Consider the following 19625-nt stretch of genomic DNA (forward strand, 5'->3'; position numbering starts at 1 on the left):
AGGAAGGAAGGAAAACTTTATTTGGTCCTGCAAGTAGTGATAATTCATCACTAAGCGGGCCGCTCCCACGTCGGGACCGGAAGGCCAAGCCTCATGGCCACATCGTGAGCCTGCTGGACAGCCCAGAATTGTTCATCCAGGTCTGGGCTGCGAAGTGCAGCCTCCCACCTGGACGCATTCTTGATCGCCGAGTCTTCAATTATTTCGCAAGACCAGAGCATGTGTTCGAGCGTGGCTAAAGCACCACAATCTTGGCAGTAAGGCTCTGTATACGTCTCTGGATAAAACATGTTCAGTCTCCGTGGGCAAGGATAAGTATCAGTCTGTAGTAAGCGTAATGTGAGTGCCTGAGCCCTGTTTAGTTTAGGATGCGGCAAACTGTAAACCCTGCGATTAAGAAGGTAATACTTCGTGATTTCATTGTATGTGGAAGGGGAGTCTCTATTCTCGGGGAGTACCGCCACGCCGTTGCGCGGGGCAGAGCGGAGGGTAAGATCTCGCGCTGCCTCATGAGCGGACTCATTGAGATTCGGAGGGGCTCCCTCGATCATACCAAGGTGAGCAGGGAACCAACATAAGTAGTGTTGAGAGATCTCACATGTCTGCATAATTTTAAAAGCAACCTTAGCCACCGTGCCCTTCTCAAAGGCCCTAACGGCCGACTTTGAATCGCTATATACAAAAGGCCTGCGCCTGTCAACCAAGGCGAGCGCAATAGCCGCTTGCTCCGCGACCTCTGGCCTATCAGTCCGAACGGTAGCAGCGTTAACGAGACTGCCCTCATTGTCCACGACAACTATGGTAAACACCTTTCTCTCCTCGTTGAAAGAAGCATCGACGAAGCCAACCTTCTGATTCTCATCACGAATGAGTCTCAGTAGGCAAGCTCCCCTTGCCTTTCTTCTACCAACATTTCGCTCCGGATGCATGTTCCTGGGAACAGGCTTGACGTGATACCGATTACGGACCATCACGGGAATACCGACATGAAGCTGCGAAATCTTCTCCTGAGGAACCCCTAACTCTCTCAGAATCTGCCGACCCGTGCTAGTCGTAGAGAGACGCACCATCTGCGTCCTCTCCTGAGCCTCAGCTATCTCATCCAAGGTATTATGAATTCCTAGCTGGAGAAGTCGGTCGGTGCTGGTGCACATTGGCACTCCCAACACTTTCTTCGTGATCTTCCTAATCTGCGTGTCAAGCTTTTCCTTCTCCGATGGTTTCCACTTGTGCATGGCCGCCACATAAGTAAAGTGACACAATACAAATGCGTGCATAAGTCTAATGAGACTGTCCTCCTTGAGCCCCGTCTGCCTGTTGGCCACCCTCTTCACTAGGCGTACCGCATTTTCTGTCTTGGCAATGATCTTCTGGATCGTCAGCGTGTTGGCGCCGTTTGACTCAATAATCATCCCCAGAACCCTAATCTTATCTACCCTAGGTATGAGATTGCCATTTCTTGTACGAAGCTGAATGCTCAGCTGGTCCACGGGGATCCATCCCCTTGGCTTGCGTCCCCTTCTAGTGGGACTGTACAGCAACAGCTCCGACTTAGAGGGGGAGCACCTTAACCCCGTCGGGTCCAAATAATTCTCAATTACATCTACTGCCTCCTGCAGAACACTTTCGACATAGCCCTCACTACCACCGGGACACCATATGGTCACGTCATCTGCATACATGGTGTGCCTAATCCCCTCAATCTCCAAGAGCTTCTTGGTCAATCCGACCATGGCCAGATTGAACAATGTGGGCGAGATGACGGCCCCTTGAGGAGTGCCCCTGTCTCCAAGATAGAACATCTTTGACTCCAGCTCCGCAACCTTCAACGTAGCCTTCCTGCCTGACAGGAAGGACCTGACATAGTCATGAAAGCGCGCGCCGAGACCAAGATCCGAAATGGACTTAAGGATATAAGAGTGGCGAACGTTGTCAAAAGCCCTCTCCAGGTCCAGCCCTAGGATGGCCTTAACGCCCCTTCCATCTCCATCAATGACCTGATGCTTGATGAGCTTCATGGCGTCTTGAGTCGACAACCCAGCCCTAAAACCAATCATAGTGTGGGGGTAGACCTGGTTCTCCTCAAGGTACCTTGTAAGCCGATTAAGCACCGCATGCTCGGCTACCTTGCCCACACACGAAGTGAGCGAAATAGGCCTTAAGTTATCGATACTCGGGACTTTGCCAGCCTTGGGAATCAGCACCGTGAGAGCTGTCTTCCACTGCTCCGGAACCACCCCGTCTCTCCACATAGCGTTAACCTCCCCGGTAAGGTACTTGATTGACCTATCGTCCAGATTTTTCAAATGCTTGTTCGATATCCCGTCCGCTCCGGGAGCCGACTTGCTCTTAAGGTTATGCAAAACCGTGCGTACCTCTTCAACAGAAAAGTCCTCATCTAGGGAAAAGTTGTCCTCTCCCGTGTAGGCCTGCTCCGTTAGAAAAGCATCCGGGTCCGCAACAGGAAGGTATTTGTTGGCCAGCTTTTAAACCAGCTCTTCCTCTGAGGCAGACCCCACTGCTTCGTGTACAGCTCTAGCAAGGACGTGCCCCTGACTAACCCTCGTATTGGAGTCGTTCAGCAAATGCTTCAGCAAGCCCCACGACCTCCCGTTGCGCACCTGCTCGTCCACCGAGTTGCATACCTCATCCCACTATTGCCTAGACAAAAGCTTACAGTGCTCCTCAATCAGCTTATTCAGCTCAGAAATCTTTTTGCGCAGCCTTCGATTAAGCCTCTGCTTCTTCCACCTAGCCAGAATAGACTGCTTGGCTTCAATCAGATGGGCCAGCCTGCTATCAATACTATCCACCTCCAAATCCGTAGTGATCTCCTTCGTAGCCTCCTTTACATCCTCCCTCACCTGGGTGACCCAATCCTCCAGGGACGGCCGGTACAGGCCTTCGAATACCTTCCCCCTTTCTCCTCTCTCCTCCCGGATCATCCGAAACTTTTCCCAGTCTATAAACGTTAACGCCCTAGGGCGCCTACCCTCAACCTCAAAAACGACTTGGTTAATACAATGATCACTACCTAGGTCTTCGGCAAGATTGCACCAACTAGGCTTGGCTGCGTTTTTTACAAAGCAGAGGTCTGGGGTAGTATCCCTACACGTCGACGTCCCTATACGTGTCGGAAAGGCAGGGTCAGTGACCAGCGTAAGGTCAAACTCCGCAGCGTTCTGCCAAAGGTCTCTCCCTTTTACTGTGTCATGCTTGTAACCCCACACGTGATACGGAGCATTAAAATCCCCAGCCACGATCAGCGGATGGTCCCTGGCAAGCTTAGAAGCCTTCTGCAGAAGCAGCTTGAATCTCTGCACCCTGTCCCTCGGGGCACTATACACGTTCAGAATAAACACGCTTTTCTTGTTCACCCGGTTAGGAATCACCTCAATCATGACATATTCCAGGGAACTTAAAGGTATCTTAAGGTCATGGATCACATGCGTCCGTTTGCTATCCAACAGAATGCAGGTCCCCCGAGCTTTGGATCCGCCGAAGACGGTTCGATAGCCCGTCAGAGAAACTTCTTCCGTCATTGTCTCCTGCCGTAGAATAGCCTGCGGCCTACCCTTACACGCGCGAATATACTGCTGTAGAGGCGCCCGTTTACGAGCATACCCCCTACAGTTCCATTGCCACACACAAAAAGCCTCATTTTGTCGCGCCATGTTGAAGCATTTGCTGCGAGCCATCTTGCTGAACCTGAGACTTCCCTGTCGAGGAACCAGCCGACTGAGATCCGGACCTAAGAAGGGGAGGGGCACTCAGACTGGATTTGTTTTCGAACACGTCTATTCTACATTGCAGCTCCTTGAACCTTCCATCAATCGAGCCGAGCGACTCTGTGAGACGCGTATTCAGCTGCGCCAGACCATCATTGACCTGCTTAACACTATCTACAACACTCGACAGCATCTCCTTCACTTCAGATCTCAACTTCCTCGACGCGGGCTCCACCTCATGAGTCATCGCCTTCCTCTTTGAGGGGCGCGACCCACTAGCCTCACCTACATCAGCAAAATCCATGCTCTCTATGGGCTCAGGCATTGCCCTCTCTGCCGGTGCAGGTCCTGCCAAACCCTTAAGGGCCGAGATTTCCGCCCTAAGCAGCCTCACCATTTCTCTCAACTCTGCGTTTTCCTCTTCTAGCCTCTTGAATCTCGCCTCATTCTTGCTTTGCTCTGGCCTTACCAAACTAGGCATCTCCGTTCGAGCACTTGTGCGCTCCGTCCAGGTAGTACCACTTGCCGCTCCATCGGTGCCCTTGCCTTGTAGACCCTGCAGCACACCACTCTTGCGCACACCTTGTCCCGACGTCCCATTGGGGCCACGCGCAGTCTCAGTTCCCAACTGCCCGTCCAGTCCGAAGCGCACCTTAGACGCCGATCTGCTCCCAGACCGGCCACCGGAGCGGCTGCGAGATGCTCTACCTGGTCTCCTTGATCTTGATCTTGAACGTCGACGCCCACGATCTTGTACTTGCCCGCTCTCCAGCGTCTTGCCCAACGTCGGGAACTGGCTGTCGTCGTACCTGAAGCCTCCCTTCTCTTCATCCTCCGCCTTGATGTCCGCCATAGCCCGCTCAAATCGACGGCGCCGGACCACATATGGGGTACGGAACCGCTGCTGGCACTCCTTGGCAGCCGTTATATGCTCTCCCCCACACAGTTCACACTTGGGCGTACACCGGTGGGCCTCACTGGGATTGGTTTAACCGCAGCCCCTGCAAACCACTTCTTCCGGCGAGGGGCAGACGTCAGCGCGATGCCCCAGCTTTCCACAAGCATAACAAACATCAATCTGCTTGCGGTAAAGCGTGCACCTAACCAGCGCGTTACCATAGCGAACGTAGTTGGGCACCTTGTATCCATCGAAGGCGATGATGACCGTACCCGACTCCTTGATGCGTTTTGCCGCCAGGGCCAGGGGATTACGCGGGTTGACAATCTTGCGACTGAGCGCTTCGGGTCCCTCGCTGAGAGGAACATTTCTTATGATTCCCTTGCACGTTTCATGCGGTGCCGCACGATATGCCGCAGCTTCATGAATGTGCCCAGCAACGCATAAATCCTTGATCCTCACGTACTTCGCAGCATTTTCTTCTTCCGGCGTGCTAACCACCACAATATTCTGCTGATAATTGGGGCAGATCGTGTCCGCTTCTCGCTTTACCTCGTCTATGCAAGCAGCAGCCGAGATTGCATCAGCCACCGTGGCCGCACCAATTTTAGCAATATTCAGACCTCCCCTAATCCTGACGATAATCTTGATATCATTTTTCGGCAGCGGAGGCATTTTACCGCGAAGGATGATACCCTTCTTGACGCTAACAGGCGAGTTTGGACTCACTTTGCCGTTCTTGGGTCCCGGCCCGCCGTTAGGGCTAACAGCGTTGCCGCCGTATGATGGCCTTGGCTTGGTCGTAGAATTCCTCTGGGTGTAAATTTTCCAGCCAGCATCCTCCGAAACATCTTCAGGAGCAATATCTTTGCCTTCCACAGCTTATTCCATCATGACAAAAGCGTCAAGCGGCCGGGGAACCGGCGCGGCCCACGAGCACGGCGGGCTCGGCGATAAGGGTTAACACCTCCGGCGGCGTAGTCTAGACGAGAAAGGCCGTAAAATCAAGTACAGTCCACTCACTGAAGAAGGTCCTATATCGTGGTATACCGTGTAACTTCGCGGATCCGCTGAACACAGAAATAGGCCCCAGAAATAGGCACAGAAATAGGCAGAGGGCATGGAGGCACCGACAGGATGACAGCCTCACACTTCACCCTGCAGTTACTCGTTGCCTTCATCCCCGGTTTCCGGTGCGCTGTTCTACTGGATTCGTATGGCGAACCTATCGTTCATGGTTCTGAGGCCGGCAAATTCGCTGAGCCTGTTCCCGCCACACTTCACCCGGATCAAAGCCGCCATCAAATCTACATCTGGAACGACACCCCATTTGTATCTTCGGCTCATCACTGCGCAACCGCGACAGCATCGACAGCGCCAGCAGCGGAACGCTTAAAGCCAGGCAACACGCTCTGGGCAGTCAGAGGGCACGGAGGCACCGACAGGATGACAGCCTCACACTTGTCTTTTTTCACCCTGCAGGTCAGTTACATTTCCAAACTGCCAATTCTTTGCTTTAAATCTAGTAATCGCTTCATTGTCGTGCTTCCGTGCCCAGAAGCCTTGAGTGATCCGTTCTGTTCATTGTTTCTTTCACTGTGTGGTGACGTGGAAAGCAATCCTGGCCCATCCAAGGACGATGTCCTTGCTGAAGTACTTAAAACCGTGAGGGACCTAAATGAAAGATCTATTAGAATGGAATCTGTACAAAATTCTATGTCAGAGACAATTCATGAGCTGAAACAACAGCAAAAAACCGTTTCAGATGCTATATCAGACATCGATCAAAGACTGCAGCACGTGGAAAGCCAGACGGCCATCCTTGATGAATGGAAACAGGATGTCAGCTTATTGCACGACAAGATTGAGAGTGTAGTAACTGACACGAACACTCTTCGTGCGCGCATTGATGACGCGGAAGATCGCTCACGTCGCGACAATCTGGTTTTTTTTGGAGTACCGGATACTTCAACAGAAAATTCAATGCAGTCAGAGGAAAAAGCCCTAGATTTGATAAATAACACTTTAAAACTTAGTTTAACTTGCGACCACATAGTGCGTGCACATAGGATTGGTCGCTACAGTCAACAAAAATCACGACCGATAATAGTTAAGTTTCTCTCTTATAAAACCAAAGAACAAGTTTTATCTAAGCGCTCTCTTCTAAAAGGAAGCAGCCAGACTGTGAGCGAAGACTTCTGCGAGGCAACGCGCAATATCAGACATAAATTAACGGAATATGGCAAGGGACTAAATGTACCCTACAGGCTACGTTACAAAAGACTCTTCGTAGGAGAAAAATGTTACGGCTACGACATAGATAACGATGTAGTCCACGAAATAACACCAGGAAACAGAAATTCTGATCCTCGAATTCTGCGCTCAGGACGTGTCTTGCAGAACTCGCGATAGCGAAACGCCAGGGGAGATGCTTGCACTTCATCGAAACATGGTATTTCTGTTGTATTCACGAATATTCGCAGTATATTTAATAAAAGGGACGAATTGTGTTCTCTGGTTGATGACACTGATGCTGACATAATAGCGATAACTGAAACTTGGTTGACTAACAAAATAACAAACGAAGAATTGTTTCATTGCCGTAAAAGATACGTTGTGTATCGGAATGACCGTACTGACAGAATAGGGGGCGGTGTATTACTTGCTGTTAGTAAAGACGTTGAGTGCTTTAATGTACCGATAATCACTGAAATTGAATCTATCTGGTGTTGTTTAACCATTACTTTCAAAAAAATTATCTTAGGCGTCTGCTACCGGCCACCCTCGAATAGTACGTTTTGTGATCACCTGCATGACTGTCTAAATCAATTAACAGTAAGATTCCCGGGAGCAAAGATAATTCTTATGGGTGACTTTAACTTTCCTAACATAAATTGGTCAAGCACATGTCCCTTCTCTAACCCATCATCCAGTGAGGCTAATCAGTTTATCGCTCTTTGTTCTGACTTTACCTTAGTACAAACGGTCGTTATTCCAACACGTGTAACAAGCACTACGTCATCATTACTTGATCTCGTGCTGACATCATCAGCTGATATTATATCCCCGATAACGCACTTACCTGGCCTTAGCGATCACGATACATTACATTTTACAATCACGATATCACTACCACTGAAACGTAAACGATTCAAGGAAATAAAAGATTATAAAAAGGCTAACTTCTCGGCAATAAACAACGAACTTGCTTCCTTTCTTGACACGTTTCTACTTTGCCATCTTGATCGTTCTGTCGAGACAAATTGGCGCCTCTTTAAAGAAAAAGTATCTGATCTAATAAATCGTTATATTCCAGTCCGACGTATATATTCAAATAGTAACGCACCGTGGTATAGCAGACACCTTAGCAGACTAAGTAACAAAAAGAAACGCCTATTTCGTATCGCCAAACGGTCACTAAATCCTGAACGCTGGTTGTCCTACAAATCTGCTGCCACCACGTACTTTTCAAATCTACGGTCTGCAAAATTTTCCTACTACAACGTTACCCTTCCCAAGCTACTGAAAACTAACAGTAAGGCATTCTGGAGCTCTATGAAAGGAGATAACACTAGAAAGATTACTCTAACTTCACTAACTGGGAAAGCAATCGCCGACCAAGCATGTGCTGACGTGCTAAATGACACGTTCGTACAGGCCTTTTCGCCGTCTTCGCATGTTACTCCTCCTCCCGAAATACGGCCTAAAAGATACCCCCCCATGGATCCCATAGCATTTAGTAGTAACGGTATTAAATCAATTATAAATAAATTAGAATTGAAATCGTCATGTGGTGTTGATGGAATTAACATTAAATTCTTACACAGTACTAGTGAATATTGCTCGATAATTTTAGAATTACTTTTTTCTCAGTCGCTTCACAACGGCACATTGCCTTTAGATTGGAAAACGGCTAAGATAGTTCCAATTCATAAATCTGGTGATACGCATAACCCTTCTAATTATAGGCCCATTAGTTTAACTTCTGTGCCCTGTAAAATAATGGAGCACGTAATTTATTCTCAGGTAATCAATCACCTTGAATCTAACAACTTCTTTACATCTAGCCAACATGGTTTTCGTAAAACATTCTCCTGTGATACTCAGCTTCTTTGCTTTACTAATGACTTGCATTCTAACTTGGACGCAGGATTTCTTACGGACTGTATTTTCCTTGATTTCGCTAAAGCTTTTGACAAAGTACACCACACATTACTGCTATCTAAACTCAGCGCACTAAACATTGATACTAATGTACTTAATTGGATAAAAGCATTTCTAACACACCGCATGCAATTCGTAAGCGCTAATGATGTTAATTCAACTCTTACCCCAGTTAAATCAGGTGTTCCACAAGGGTCTGTGCTTGGGCCGCTGTTATTCTTAATCTACATTAACGATCTACCTGATAGCATTTCGTCTAAAATTTGTCTTTTTGCAGATGACTGCGTAATATATCGTAAAATTACTAATGACACTAGTATTTCATCTCTTCAGGACGATTTAAACACATTGCATAACTGGGCTATAAAATGGCACATGCAGCTTAACATCAAGAAATGTAAATCAATGCGAATATCCCGTACTAATGAAGCTTGTCCTGCATATTTACTTAATAACATTCCTTTAGAGAGCGTAAGAAATTACAAATATCTGGGCGTCCATATAACCTATAACTTATCCTGGAAGTACCATATCGACTTTATAACGAGCAAAGCTAATCGCACACTTGGATATCTTCGTAGAAACTTCTCGCTCACACCATTATCACTCAAACATTTATTATACACGACATATGTCCGTCCACAGTTGGAATATGCATCATCAGTATGGGACCCACATCATGCCACCTCAATTAACTGCCTTGAAAGTGTCCAGAATCGCTCCGCTCGGTTTATACTAGCTAATTACCATCGTACAGCAAGCGTAACACAAATGAAAACTACCTTGAACTTACCTTCGCTATTAACCCGCAGGAAACAATCACGTCTATGCTTATTTCATAAGATTTATTACCAGAACGCTGCGCTTCGGTCGGCGTGGATTAACCCAGCACCATTCATCTTCTCACGTAGAGATCATACGCATAAGGTACATGTTCCTCGCTCTAACACACTAACACATTCGCAATCATTTTTACCTAAAACATGCAACGAATGGAACGGTCTGCCAGCATCTATTGTTAATATAAGTAATCCTGTTCAATTTAGAAATGCTTTAGTTAACTACGTGTAAATCATGAAACTTGCGTTCAATATATCATGTGACTTGTTATTGTATAAATGCTATTTTTTCAAATTGACTATGTATGTATTTACCTATCATTCCCAATCTGTATATTGAAGTGTATGATGACTTTTTTTTATGGTGAACTACAACTACTATTTTTTGTATAAATTATTGAGCTAGTATAATTTTCTATTTTTACTTATACTGTGCCTTTCCTGTATATCATTTTTTTACTTCCTTTATGAAGCCTCTCCCCTCTATAATATATATTTACTCTGAGGGTACTGTAAATAAATAAATAAATAAAAAGAGAGAAAAATCCGGTCAAAACTGCCCATAAAGCGGGAGCCGACGCGGGGACACGTCTCACTACTTGTAGTGGGGCGTGTAGTGGGGCGTAGGGAGGGGGGACAAAGTTAATTAAGATAGAGCTAATTGAGGCACTCGAACCCACGACATTCGGTAGGAGTCGAACGCTCGTGTGAAAGTCGAGCCCTCAACCTTTGGTGTTAAGGCGAACTTAACACCAAATTAAAAGACAGTTAATTAAGGCACTCGAACCCGCAATCTTTGGTGGGACAAAACAAGTGTAACAAGAAGTAACAGCGCATTCGAATGGGAATGTTGTTAAGAACGGCCCGCTGAGGTGCAAGTTTTGCCAGCCAGGTGCGAGAGCGGCGATGACTTTTCCTGGAAAGCCACCGCAACCCTCTAGCCACACGGCGTCACTAAGTCTACTGTACGCAGGGAACAATACGCCACGTCCTCGATTCTCTGTCGCAGGAGCCGAGATGAGTTCCACGAACCAGGCCTTGTGACGGAACACGCCACCGCCGACCCGGTCTGCTGTGAGCATGGGAGTTCCCGAGGGAACGTAGTTGGAGGCCCCGTCCCACGCACCGTTCCTGACGTCAGCCCCGAGTTCTGCGAAGACCGTCTGACCTCGGTTGGGGACCTTGAACCTGTGCGGAAGTGTGTGTGTAGGCCCTCCCGCAGAGAGGCGACTCGTTTACGATGACTGGTCGAACGTTTCCCTCACCTTGGGATCGAGGGAGGACCGAGTGTTTATAAACCGCTTTTGTGCGGCTGCTCAGTGCACTTTCTCTCGCAGTCATGCTAGACTGATGAACTGCGACGTCCTGATGTAGATACTGTAAATAAACCCATATTCCTCGTTCTCGATGAGAAGCAGTCTTTCCCTTCAACAGCGTCCTCAGCGTGGATAAGTTGGACGACGGCATGGGCCAGCTACCATCTAATTCATACCCGACTCCAATCTTGACAACAGGTTACGAGCGGTGGGATTGACCTACCAATCCTCACAATGTGAAGTTATTTAGTGAATTTCTCTTGAGCGCGCGGGCTTTCGCCTTTACCCTCTTTGGCGCCAAAAAGAAGGGAAAAAAAGCACCGGCAAAGCGTTTGCTTATGAGTGGCGACTTGTAAAGGCAGACACCTACCTGGCGCCCATCTGGCGTGCGCCGAAGGCGCGAACGCGGCTTGCAGCAGCAGCAGCAGCAGGCATGACGGCGCTAAGGGGCTCAGCCGCATCGGGCAACACGGCCGCGGCGACGCCACGCAGCTCCGCCTCCAGAGGCTCCACCCTGCGACACAAAGCGGCGAACGCATCACTCAACGGCTCACAGGTCTCCATCGGAGTGCATCAGTGCATGCTGTAAGCGTAACCTTGTGAAAGACGAGCCGCACAGAAACGGTCCGTGGAAGACGAATCCATAAGGTTCTAAATTTTTTTTTTGTATAGAGATATTATATGGAAAATACTTACTTTGCGTGCACGGACTTCCTTCTCTCTTTACACGACCCTTCGCCTGTACATGACTTATGTATATCATGTAGATTACTTCAGGGTACCTCGGAAAGCTTTTCATAGATTTCCTATTAACGTCCCATAGACTATTATGTACTCCAATAGATTTTCATTGTTGACTGGCCTGCAGGCATCATACGGAACAATGTTTATTGAAAGGCCCCAAATCCGTCAATTATTCTACTCTAGGAAGCAATCTGCTCCGGGCCATTAAAAAAAAAACCTTTTGAAGTTTAAGCAAGGGATACAGCTGCAGCGTATAACGCAGACAAGAACGCGCTGAAACGTTGAGTAACTTGGACAAAATGCCAGGTGAACCATTTCATGCTCTCAGTTCCACCAGAACTGGTGTTGCTTGCGCAAACGGCGGACTAGACAAGTGGCGGGAGCAACGTGCAAGTTTCATTCACGCATAAAGGCTTTGAAAGACGACGCTAAACGACTGGCGAGAACATTGAGTAACACACTGCTGCAGTTCCCTCTAACCATGCGCACACCTTAATGGCTGAATTGGGCGCAGTACACCGAGACGTTACGTTTTTCAACGTTTTTTTTATTTCTGTTTCTCCTTCGACATCGAATAGTCGAGTACGGTTCATTTCCAGCTAGAGTCTGTGCCCCGTTCACAACGCGCTTCATATATAGCTAACGTCGGCATCGGTCCACTGTGTGCGGCCTGCGGCCCATCAAGAAGTGCTATGCGTCGTTGAATCCACTGCCTCCCGGCGAAAGACCACTACACTGGCGGTCAGTGTGCTTTTACGCGTGCCTAAAACGCTTCATTAAACAATAACCTCGCCATCATCGCGAGGCCGTACGCTTGAGCATCAAATGCGGCCCGTGCCCCTCGTGGTCAGTACGCATTATTTACGACGCATGCGCACTAACTGTTAAGCATTAAAGAAAAAAAAATGGGTAATAGGCCTTCCCAGCACGCGCCCTACCAGAACGCGCCGCACATGTTGCTCGTTTAATCCAGCGCAGAATTCATTAGAGCGCATTATGGAGGCTTGTATACTTACGAGTTTCGTTATCTTAATTAATCATAGCGCTTCCTCTCGGGCAGGTAATTATTTGGTGCGTCCGACTTCGAAAGCACTAACACGAGCAGAAGCAGGGTGGAGAGCCGCAGGGCCAGACTGTATTTATTCACGGTGCGCTTCTTGCTGGACTCGTCGGTGAAATGTATATCCATTAGTAGGGGGGCGCAAATTAACACAAACACACTAACGGCACTCGTCCTGTCCACATACTTCGTCTGCGTACGTGTTAATTTGAGCCCTCAACAGTATTTTTTTTTTTCGGTATGTAAAGAATGGCGAGTTGCGCAACAAGATTGCCACCTTGCCACCCGATTACGACAAGGGGTGCAAGACGCGCACCTTCCCCTCTCCGTCGCTGCAGCTGCGAGACGTTCAAAGAAGCGACCTTTGCGCTGGAATCCGCCGCCTTTCTCCAGCCCCTTCGACATTGTGACGGGACGAGTTCGGTGTGTGGACAATGATTCCACGCGGAGCTGATTTGACCCGCCTGGTCAAGCTGCCGCGGGAACGGCTTATTTTTGCGCTCTCACGGTTCTGCATGTTGCAAAACAACGAGCGACCCTCGAGCGGCGTCGATACTTTCCGGAACGGCACCCCCTTCAACGCCGTCGCTTGGGCTTCGGAATGTGTGTGCCTTTGTGTCTGTAAACTGATCTTCAGAGCAGCTGCGAGTTGGTGATGTGTAAACGAACAGCCGCCGCGTCGTAGGACCGGCGGATCGAGTGTATAAAAACTGTGGTTGTGCGAATGTTGGACACACTTCTCTTGAGCAGTCATGTTAGACTGGTTCACTTCTCTCATGCAGTCCTGTTGGACTAATACTCTTTTTCTCAAGCAGTCATGTTAGACTGAGTTACTTTCTGTAAATAAACCCTTTTTGCTTCGTTCTCGATGAGAAGCAGTTCTTCACTTCATCAACGATCTCAGCGTAAATAAGTTGGACGACGGCATGGGCCAGCTACCTTCGAATTCATGCCGTACTCCAATCTTGGCAAAGGACCACGGACGATGGGATTGAGCCCCCAATCCTGACAGGTATTGACGCAAGAACAAAACACGCCTACTGAGACAGATACAACAAGCGCTTACTAAAGCTTATTTATTCGAAGCAAAAATTACATATATCGGCGATACCCGAAGCAGAGAAATAACACAAAAAAATGAGCATGTGGTTTTTGATCAAGTACTGCCTATATGAAAATGCACAGCGTAATAACGATATAGATGGATAGATTACGCACATGTCACAGTTATTAAAAGAGAGAACAAACAAAAATGCCTCAGCAATATTCCTGGTTGTCATATCATTACTAGCGTGTGAACAAGTGCGCGCATTGGGATGAGAGTGGGAAATGGGGGGGGGGGGAAGTCACTATCTCGGCAAGAGAGAGAGAGAGAGAAAAGTTCAAGGATACGAAATGCATAAGTCCGCCTGAGGGAAGGGGAAGAGGGAGAGAAAGAGGCAAGAAAGAAGCGCATGATGGGTGACAATGACGAGAGAAGGAAAACGTAAAACATATGGCAAGGAATTTGGCATGCTCAAAGCCCACAGTCCAGGCCCGTACTTTTTTAAAGGTTCAATAACGCCTGGATGGCCTTGAAACTCGGTTGAGCGCCTGGCCAAGGGCCTAAAATAACGTCCTCCGACAACGGTGGGCTGTCGAGACGCGTAAAGCCATTGTTCAACTTTTGACGCTCTTCCACGTACTTCGGGTTTCTCGACAAAGAGGCTATTAACTAACTGCGTCCAAGCGTGTTGCACGCATTTGCCAGGTTTCGCAATGCGAACGCGTTCGCAGAGACCGTATATGGCGCACCACGCATGCGCAGTGCAATGTTCGAGATACGCCTCGGCACCTCCGCTGTGCCCGAGGACATCATACGAGCGTGAACAACGAAATACACCGGCGAACCGAAAGCCGTTCAAGCGAGAAACGATGTTGCAGCACAACGGCCGGCGGGTCGGTGGCCAATTAGAAAATTAGGAAAAGTTCTCTCGAAGTCAAGACGCCCGAGAGAAAACACTCGTTTGAAGCAGACGCAAACTAATACACTCTAGAGCACCTATACCTAAAGAAGCATGCAGCGTTGCAAGAGCTACGAGACGGCTTAAAGCGATCAATGCGACGAGAGGAAGCGGGCACAGCGCCGCCTGTCACTGCACGGTACACTGCGCAATTGCGCACAATGCGGGCAGGAATTACAACTAAGGCCACCTTAATTAGAAGAAAAAGATATATGTTCGGGACATCGTCAACAGGCGGCCTAATGTGAGTTAGATAGGCGCTCAAATAAAGCTTTGCAGTCGTCTGTAGAAATTCGACAAAGGCGACCAACTACTAGGAAGACGATAAACACAGTAGACTCCGCTTAAAGGGACTCGAAGGGACAGAAAGTAGAGTTTCCTGTATCAAACGTTTCGTTCATGCGAAAGACGCAATAAGTGCGAAATGTTTCATTTCAAAAGCATCGGCTGCTTTAATTTCATGCCGGTGAAAATGAAGACGTTATTGCACTCTGTTTGGGGTATCTCTGCTTTGGAGTATCGCACAAGGTGTTTGTTCATGCACTCTCTGTTTTATGTCACCATCACGCTGCACTGCAGAGCAGCCGCTGACGCTACGACAGCGCTAATGACTGATACATTGGACTTTCTTGACTGTGTGGCATCGCTATTTGAACTTCTTTTCGGCCTAACCGTGTTTAATATGAAGTTTACAGCCGATGAGGCAGCTGCATCTTCGGTTTCAGATCTGTTTTACCTGAGTTCACAAACAGAATCGTTCCGTTTAAACGAAATCCGTTAACACTGTTCCCACGGGCGGCGAACCCAGGTTGCTACGCTTGTCCGGTTTATCCGGCAATTCTGTTTAGGCGAATTTCCTTCGTCTGGAGTCCACTTACTTTCCAATCACTGTTCTTGTCCACGTGTCCAAGTCATTAGTTGTAATATTTGTTAAGGTATCGCCCGAAATCTGCCCGAACGCGCAATGTCTTGCTGTGTCACATGTACCTATACGCTGACATACAATACGAGTGTTTGTCACTATGTGTTACACATACAGTGGCACCCGACGACTGAAAATTGAAGTGTTGATACACATAAGAGGACTACGCCACGTTCATCGTGTCATGCGAGGACAGGGTGCACTCACGACGTCACAAGGAAAAAAAATCTGCAATGCATGCATGGAAGGTGGACTATATTACGTAGACTGAGTTCCTCTATTGAACAGTACCTCGTCATAGCGAAAGCAAGTATTTTGAAAATGTGCCTGTAGTGACGACAGGTCTCGGTTAATCCTGTATAGGTGCCCTTGTATTTTTCTCCTGATATAGTGAAGATATACAGCGAGAAAAGGGAAGAATCAAACGAAGAAAAAAAGAAAAAACGTAATGCCCCTAACAACGCAAATCACCGTACGAGCAGGTAACCTCTCTTGATGTGTTTAATGATAACGGTTATATCTCTCCGCCTTTTCGCATCTCTGTTCTCTCTCTTTTATTGGGAATGACGACATTGTACAGTGACACGGCTTAACTAAAGAGTAATAAGACTGATCAAAGCATTTGTGCAATAATATAGAAAAAGAAACTTGCAGAAAACTGATGACTGCCGCCGAACATTGCCCAGACGATCATTTGACTAACCTAATGAGAGCAGACACCGTTAAATTATTTCTCAATTAAGAAGCCACTTATCTCTTATTCCTAAGCAACACCTGCAATATTTAGCGACACGATTTTTGAGACGCCGTCACGGATAAATTACTCGTCACAAAGATAGGAGGAATATTTCGACATGTTTCCTTCCTTGCACACTGGCTAACTCAAACGAACCACCTTTGTCGCTAAGTGAACGATGACGAAATGCTTGAAACAGCCTGACTTGCACGTGCGTAATGACGCTACTTTCGCACACGCCTGTGCATTAACAACTACCAGCAGTAGCAACAAGCCACGTTAGAACAAAACATGATTGTTTCATGCTTACAACGCACTTCGATACTTCTCCGCACCATTCATCATATTATAATTTTTGTTTTTTTCAATCTTGTATCGGTGCCTCCTTTGTTACTGCTTCTGAGGGGCCAGCGATGTTTTCTAAAGAAATTGATGTTGAAGTACAGGATTTCCCTTCTCTAATTGGCTTTCGCTAACAGTTGGGCTTCAGGATCACCGGACGCAGTTTAAGCGAGACAAAAGTTGCGCAGCAGGCCCGCGCGCTGCAAGGCCTCGCCATATGAGGGCTCCCACTTCAAACGCCGACTAATCGCACCCTCGCTCCTTCTCCTCTCTGGCCCGTAAAACCGTCACTGGCCCTAATTACGGTGCACCCATGTCAAGGCTTATTATATCTCGTGCACAGGCTGCCCGCTCGAGCAATGGCGTCGGGATGCGAAGCCTTAATCGAATGACGAGCGCCGCAGGAGGAGGCCCGACGTGCCGAGCGAAAAGGTGGAGAGGGAGTGAAACGAAAGGGATCCAATTACTCGAACACGCATCGATACACACGCAGGCTGAGAGTAACACTTCGGGCAGCTCCAAACAAACCTTCGGCAGTTCCTCCCGCGGTCACCTTACGCCTTGGACGTCCAGTGTGTATGGTGCGACGGCTTCGCCCCCTAACGGGAGAAAGCACGCAGAATAAGCTTATACTGGCCAGCGCTTAACGTGTTTACGTCGGACCGAGCGCCCAAGCGCCGGGCCAACGCAGACGCTTCGGAGGCGTACCGTATGATCGAACCATCCTCCCATGGATTCTATTAGTCTATAGGGGTAGCGAGGGAGCCAGAACGCCCCCGTGCACCAACACTCGTTAGAGCGTGACCGTTTGGCGGTAGGCGCGTACGAGCAGCCCATACGCATACTTCCCCCGAGCACAGCTTTCCGGCAAATTTGGGAAGTGCCGGCCAGTGTGAGAGGATTACATAGAAGCGAGGAGAAGCAGTGTCAATCAAGGATGCAGCGAGGCAAGGGTTAGCCACGGGGCAGGTTTGTTTATCCAAGAACATTCGTACTTCTGGCATAAGAATCTACCCACCGTAACCCAAACTTGCAAGATCAAGGCGCTCACCTCATAAACCACGACCAAAATTAACTTGTAGCAAATTCACTGAGGTAGTTTTAGAAATCGTAGGCGGGTGAATACAGTCAGAAAGGTGTTTAACCTGATTTTTGCCCCCATGTCCAACACGGCTTTATGAGACTGTCAATGTAGCACAAACTTTTTCTTGAATGGGTGGCCCTGAAACTGGGAGCCTATTCGTACCATTCGACATGCTGGCATAGTGGAACCATGACTTGAGGTCCTCCAAGGTAACGAAGAGTGCTGGAGACCCGAATCTCTGGATGAGTTTTGTTTTGTGTAGTCATAGCCTCGCATTAGCTCGAGAATCGATCGAAGTATTATTCTTATTCTAAAATGCTTGTAACATGCGTGTGAACATATAATGTTATGAACATTATTGCGCAGTGACGTGAACGTGGAGAACGTGTTGAGAACACACCTCTGTCCGTCCGCCCGCGTGCGCGTTTTCTTTTTACAACTAAGCTGTATAAGGCTAGGTTTCCGTTTTTTCTGCGTGCGTAGAAGAGGTTCACGTAGACCAACACAACGATATAGCTAAGTACAGCACTGCGGCACACCTGGCGTCGAGCAACGCTCGCCCATGCGTAGATAACCTCGGAATATAAACGTTAAAGGCGCGTTCATAGTCCGGCGTTGTGTGTGCGCCACTTTACAGTGACGTCAACATCGCATAGCGACGTTATCATAAGTTGCGTTGTGGCGCTTGTTAAGAACGGCCCGCTGAGGTGCAAGTTTTGCCAGCCAGTTGCGACAGCGGCGTCAACTTTATGTGGAACGCCACCGCAAACCTCTAGCCACGGCGTCACTAAGTCGACTGTGTGTGGAGAGCAATACGCGCACCCTCGACTCTCCGTCGCTGGAGCCAAGATGAGTTCGAGGAAGCAGACTTTGTGCCTGAACCCGCCACCGCCGATCTGGTCTGCTGTGAACAAGGGAGTCACCGAGGGAACGTAGTTCGAGGCCCCTTCCCACGCGCCGTTCAAGACGCAAGACAATGGGCAACCGGCCGCGCTGTGGGGGTCAGCTCGGAGAATAAAAGGCGCCTTTCCTGACGTAAGCCCCGAGTTCTACGAAGTCCGTCTGACGTCGGTTGAGGCCCGTGAACCTGTGCGGAAGTGTGTGTGTGTGTAATCCCTCGCGCAGAGCGGCGACTTGTTTACGATGACTGGTCGAACGTTTCCCTCACCTTGGGATCGAGGTAGGGCCGAGTGTTTATAAACCGCTGTTGTGCGGCCGCTCAGTGCACTTTGTCTCGCAGTCATGCTAGACTGATGAACTACAACGTCCTTATGTAGCTACTGTAAATAAACCCATATTCCTCGTTCTCGATGAGAAGCAGTCCTTCCCTTCAAACAGCGTCCTCAGCGTGGATAAGTTGGACGACGGCATGGGCCAGCTACCTTCTAATTCAAGCCCGACTCCAATCTTGACAACTGGTCACGAATGGTGGGATTGACCACCAATCCTTACGGCCTGCTATGGATAGGACGCGTATTGGGTGCACCAAGGAAGAGCAGCGTGCCCTCCAGGACCGGCGGCATGAGCAGAAACGGGAATGGGCACGGCGGCGGTGGAATGAAGATACCGACGACGAACTGGCCGCCAACGCCAAGTGTATGCGCGATGCCTGTCGGGACCCCGAATACTACGAGGAGTGTAGGTTCTGCATTTGATGCTATACACATGTCAATGTACCAACTACGCGTCATCGGTCATGTATAGACTTGACTTTTGCTGAAGATCTTTCAAACACCGTCGTTCAGCCCATGGCCGTATACCATAGTGGCCATAACGCGATGATCACGAT

At 48.5% G+C, this 19625-nt stretch overlaps 1 protein-coding gene across 4 annotated transcripts in view; it reads right to left on the reverse strand.

Moving 5' to 3' along the window:
* LOC135919339 (sodium/hydrogen exchanger 2-like) overlaps positions 1–19625 on the reverse strand; it is a 378884-nt gene that overhangs the window by 211781 nt on the left and 147478 nt on the right. For all 4 annotated transcript variants that reach the window (XM_065453096.2, XM_065453093.2, XM_065453094.2 and 1 more), the window contains exon 2: positions 11316–11459. In XM_065453096.2, the coding sequence (XP_065309168.1) occupies positions 11316–11406 (91 nt within the window). In that variant the 5' untranslated portion in view covers positions 11407–11459. The remainder of the gene's footprint in view (positions 1–11315; positions 11460–19625) is intronic.

This window comes from Dermacentor albipictus, chromosome 2 (assembly GCF_038994185.2).
Source record: "Dermacentor albipictus isolate Rhodes 1998 colony chromosome 2, USDA_Dalb.pri_finalv2, whole genome shotgun sequence".
In the NCBI taxonomy this organism is placed as follows: Eukaryota; Metazoa; Arthropoda; class Arachnida; order Ixodida; family Ixodidae; genus Dermacentor; species Dermacentor albipictus.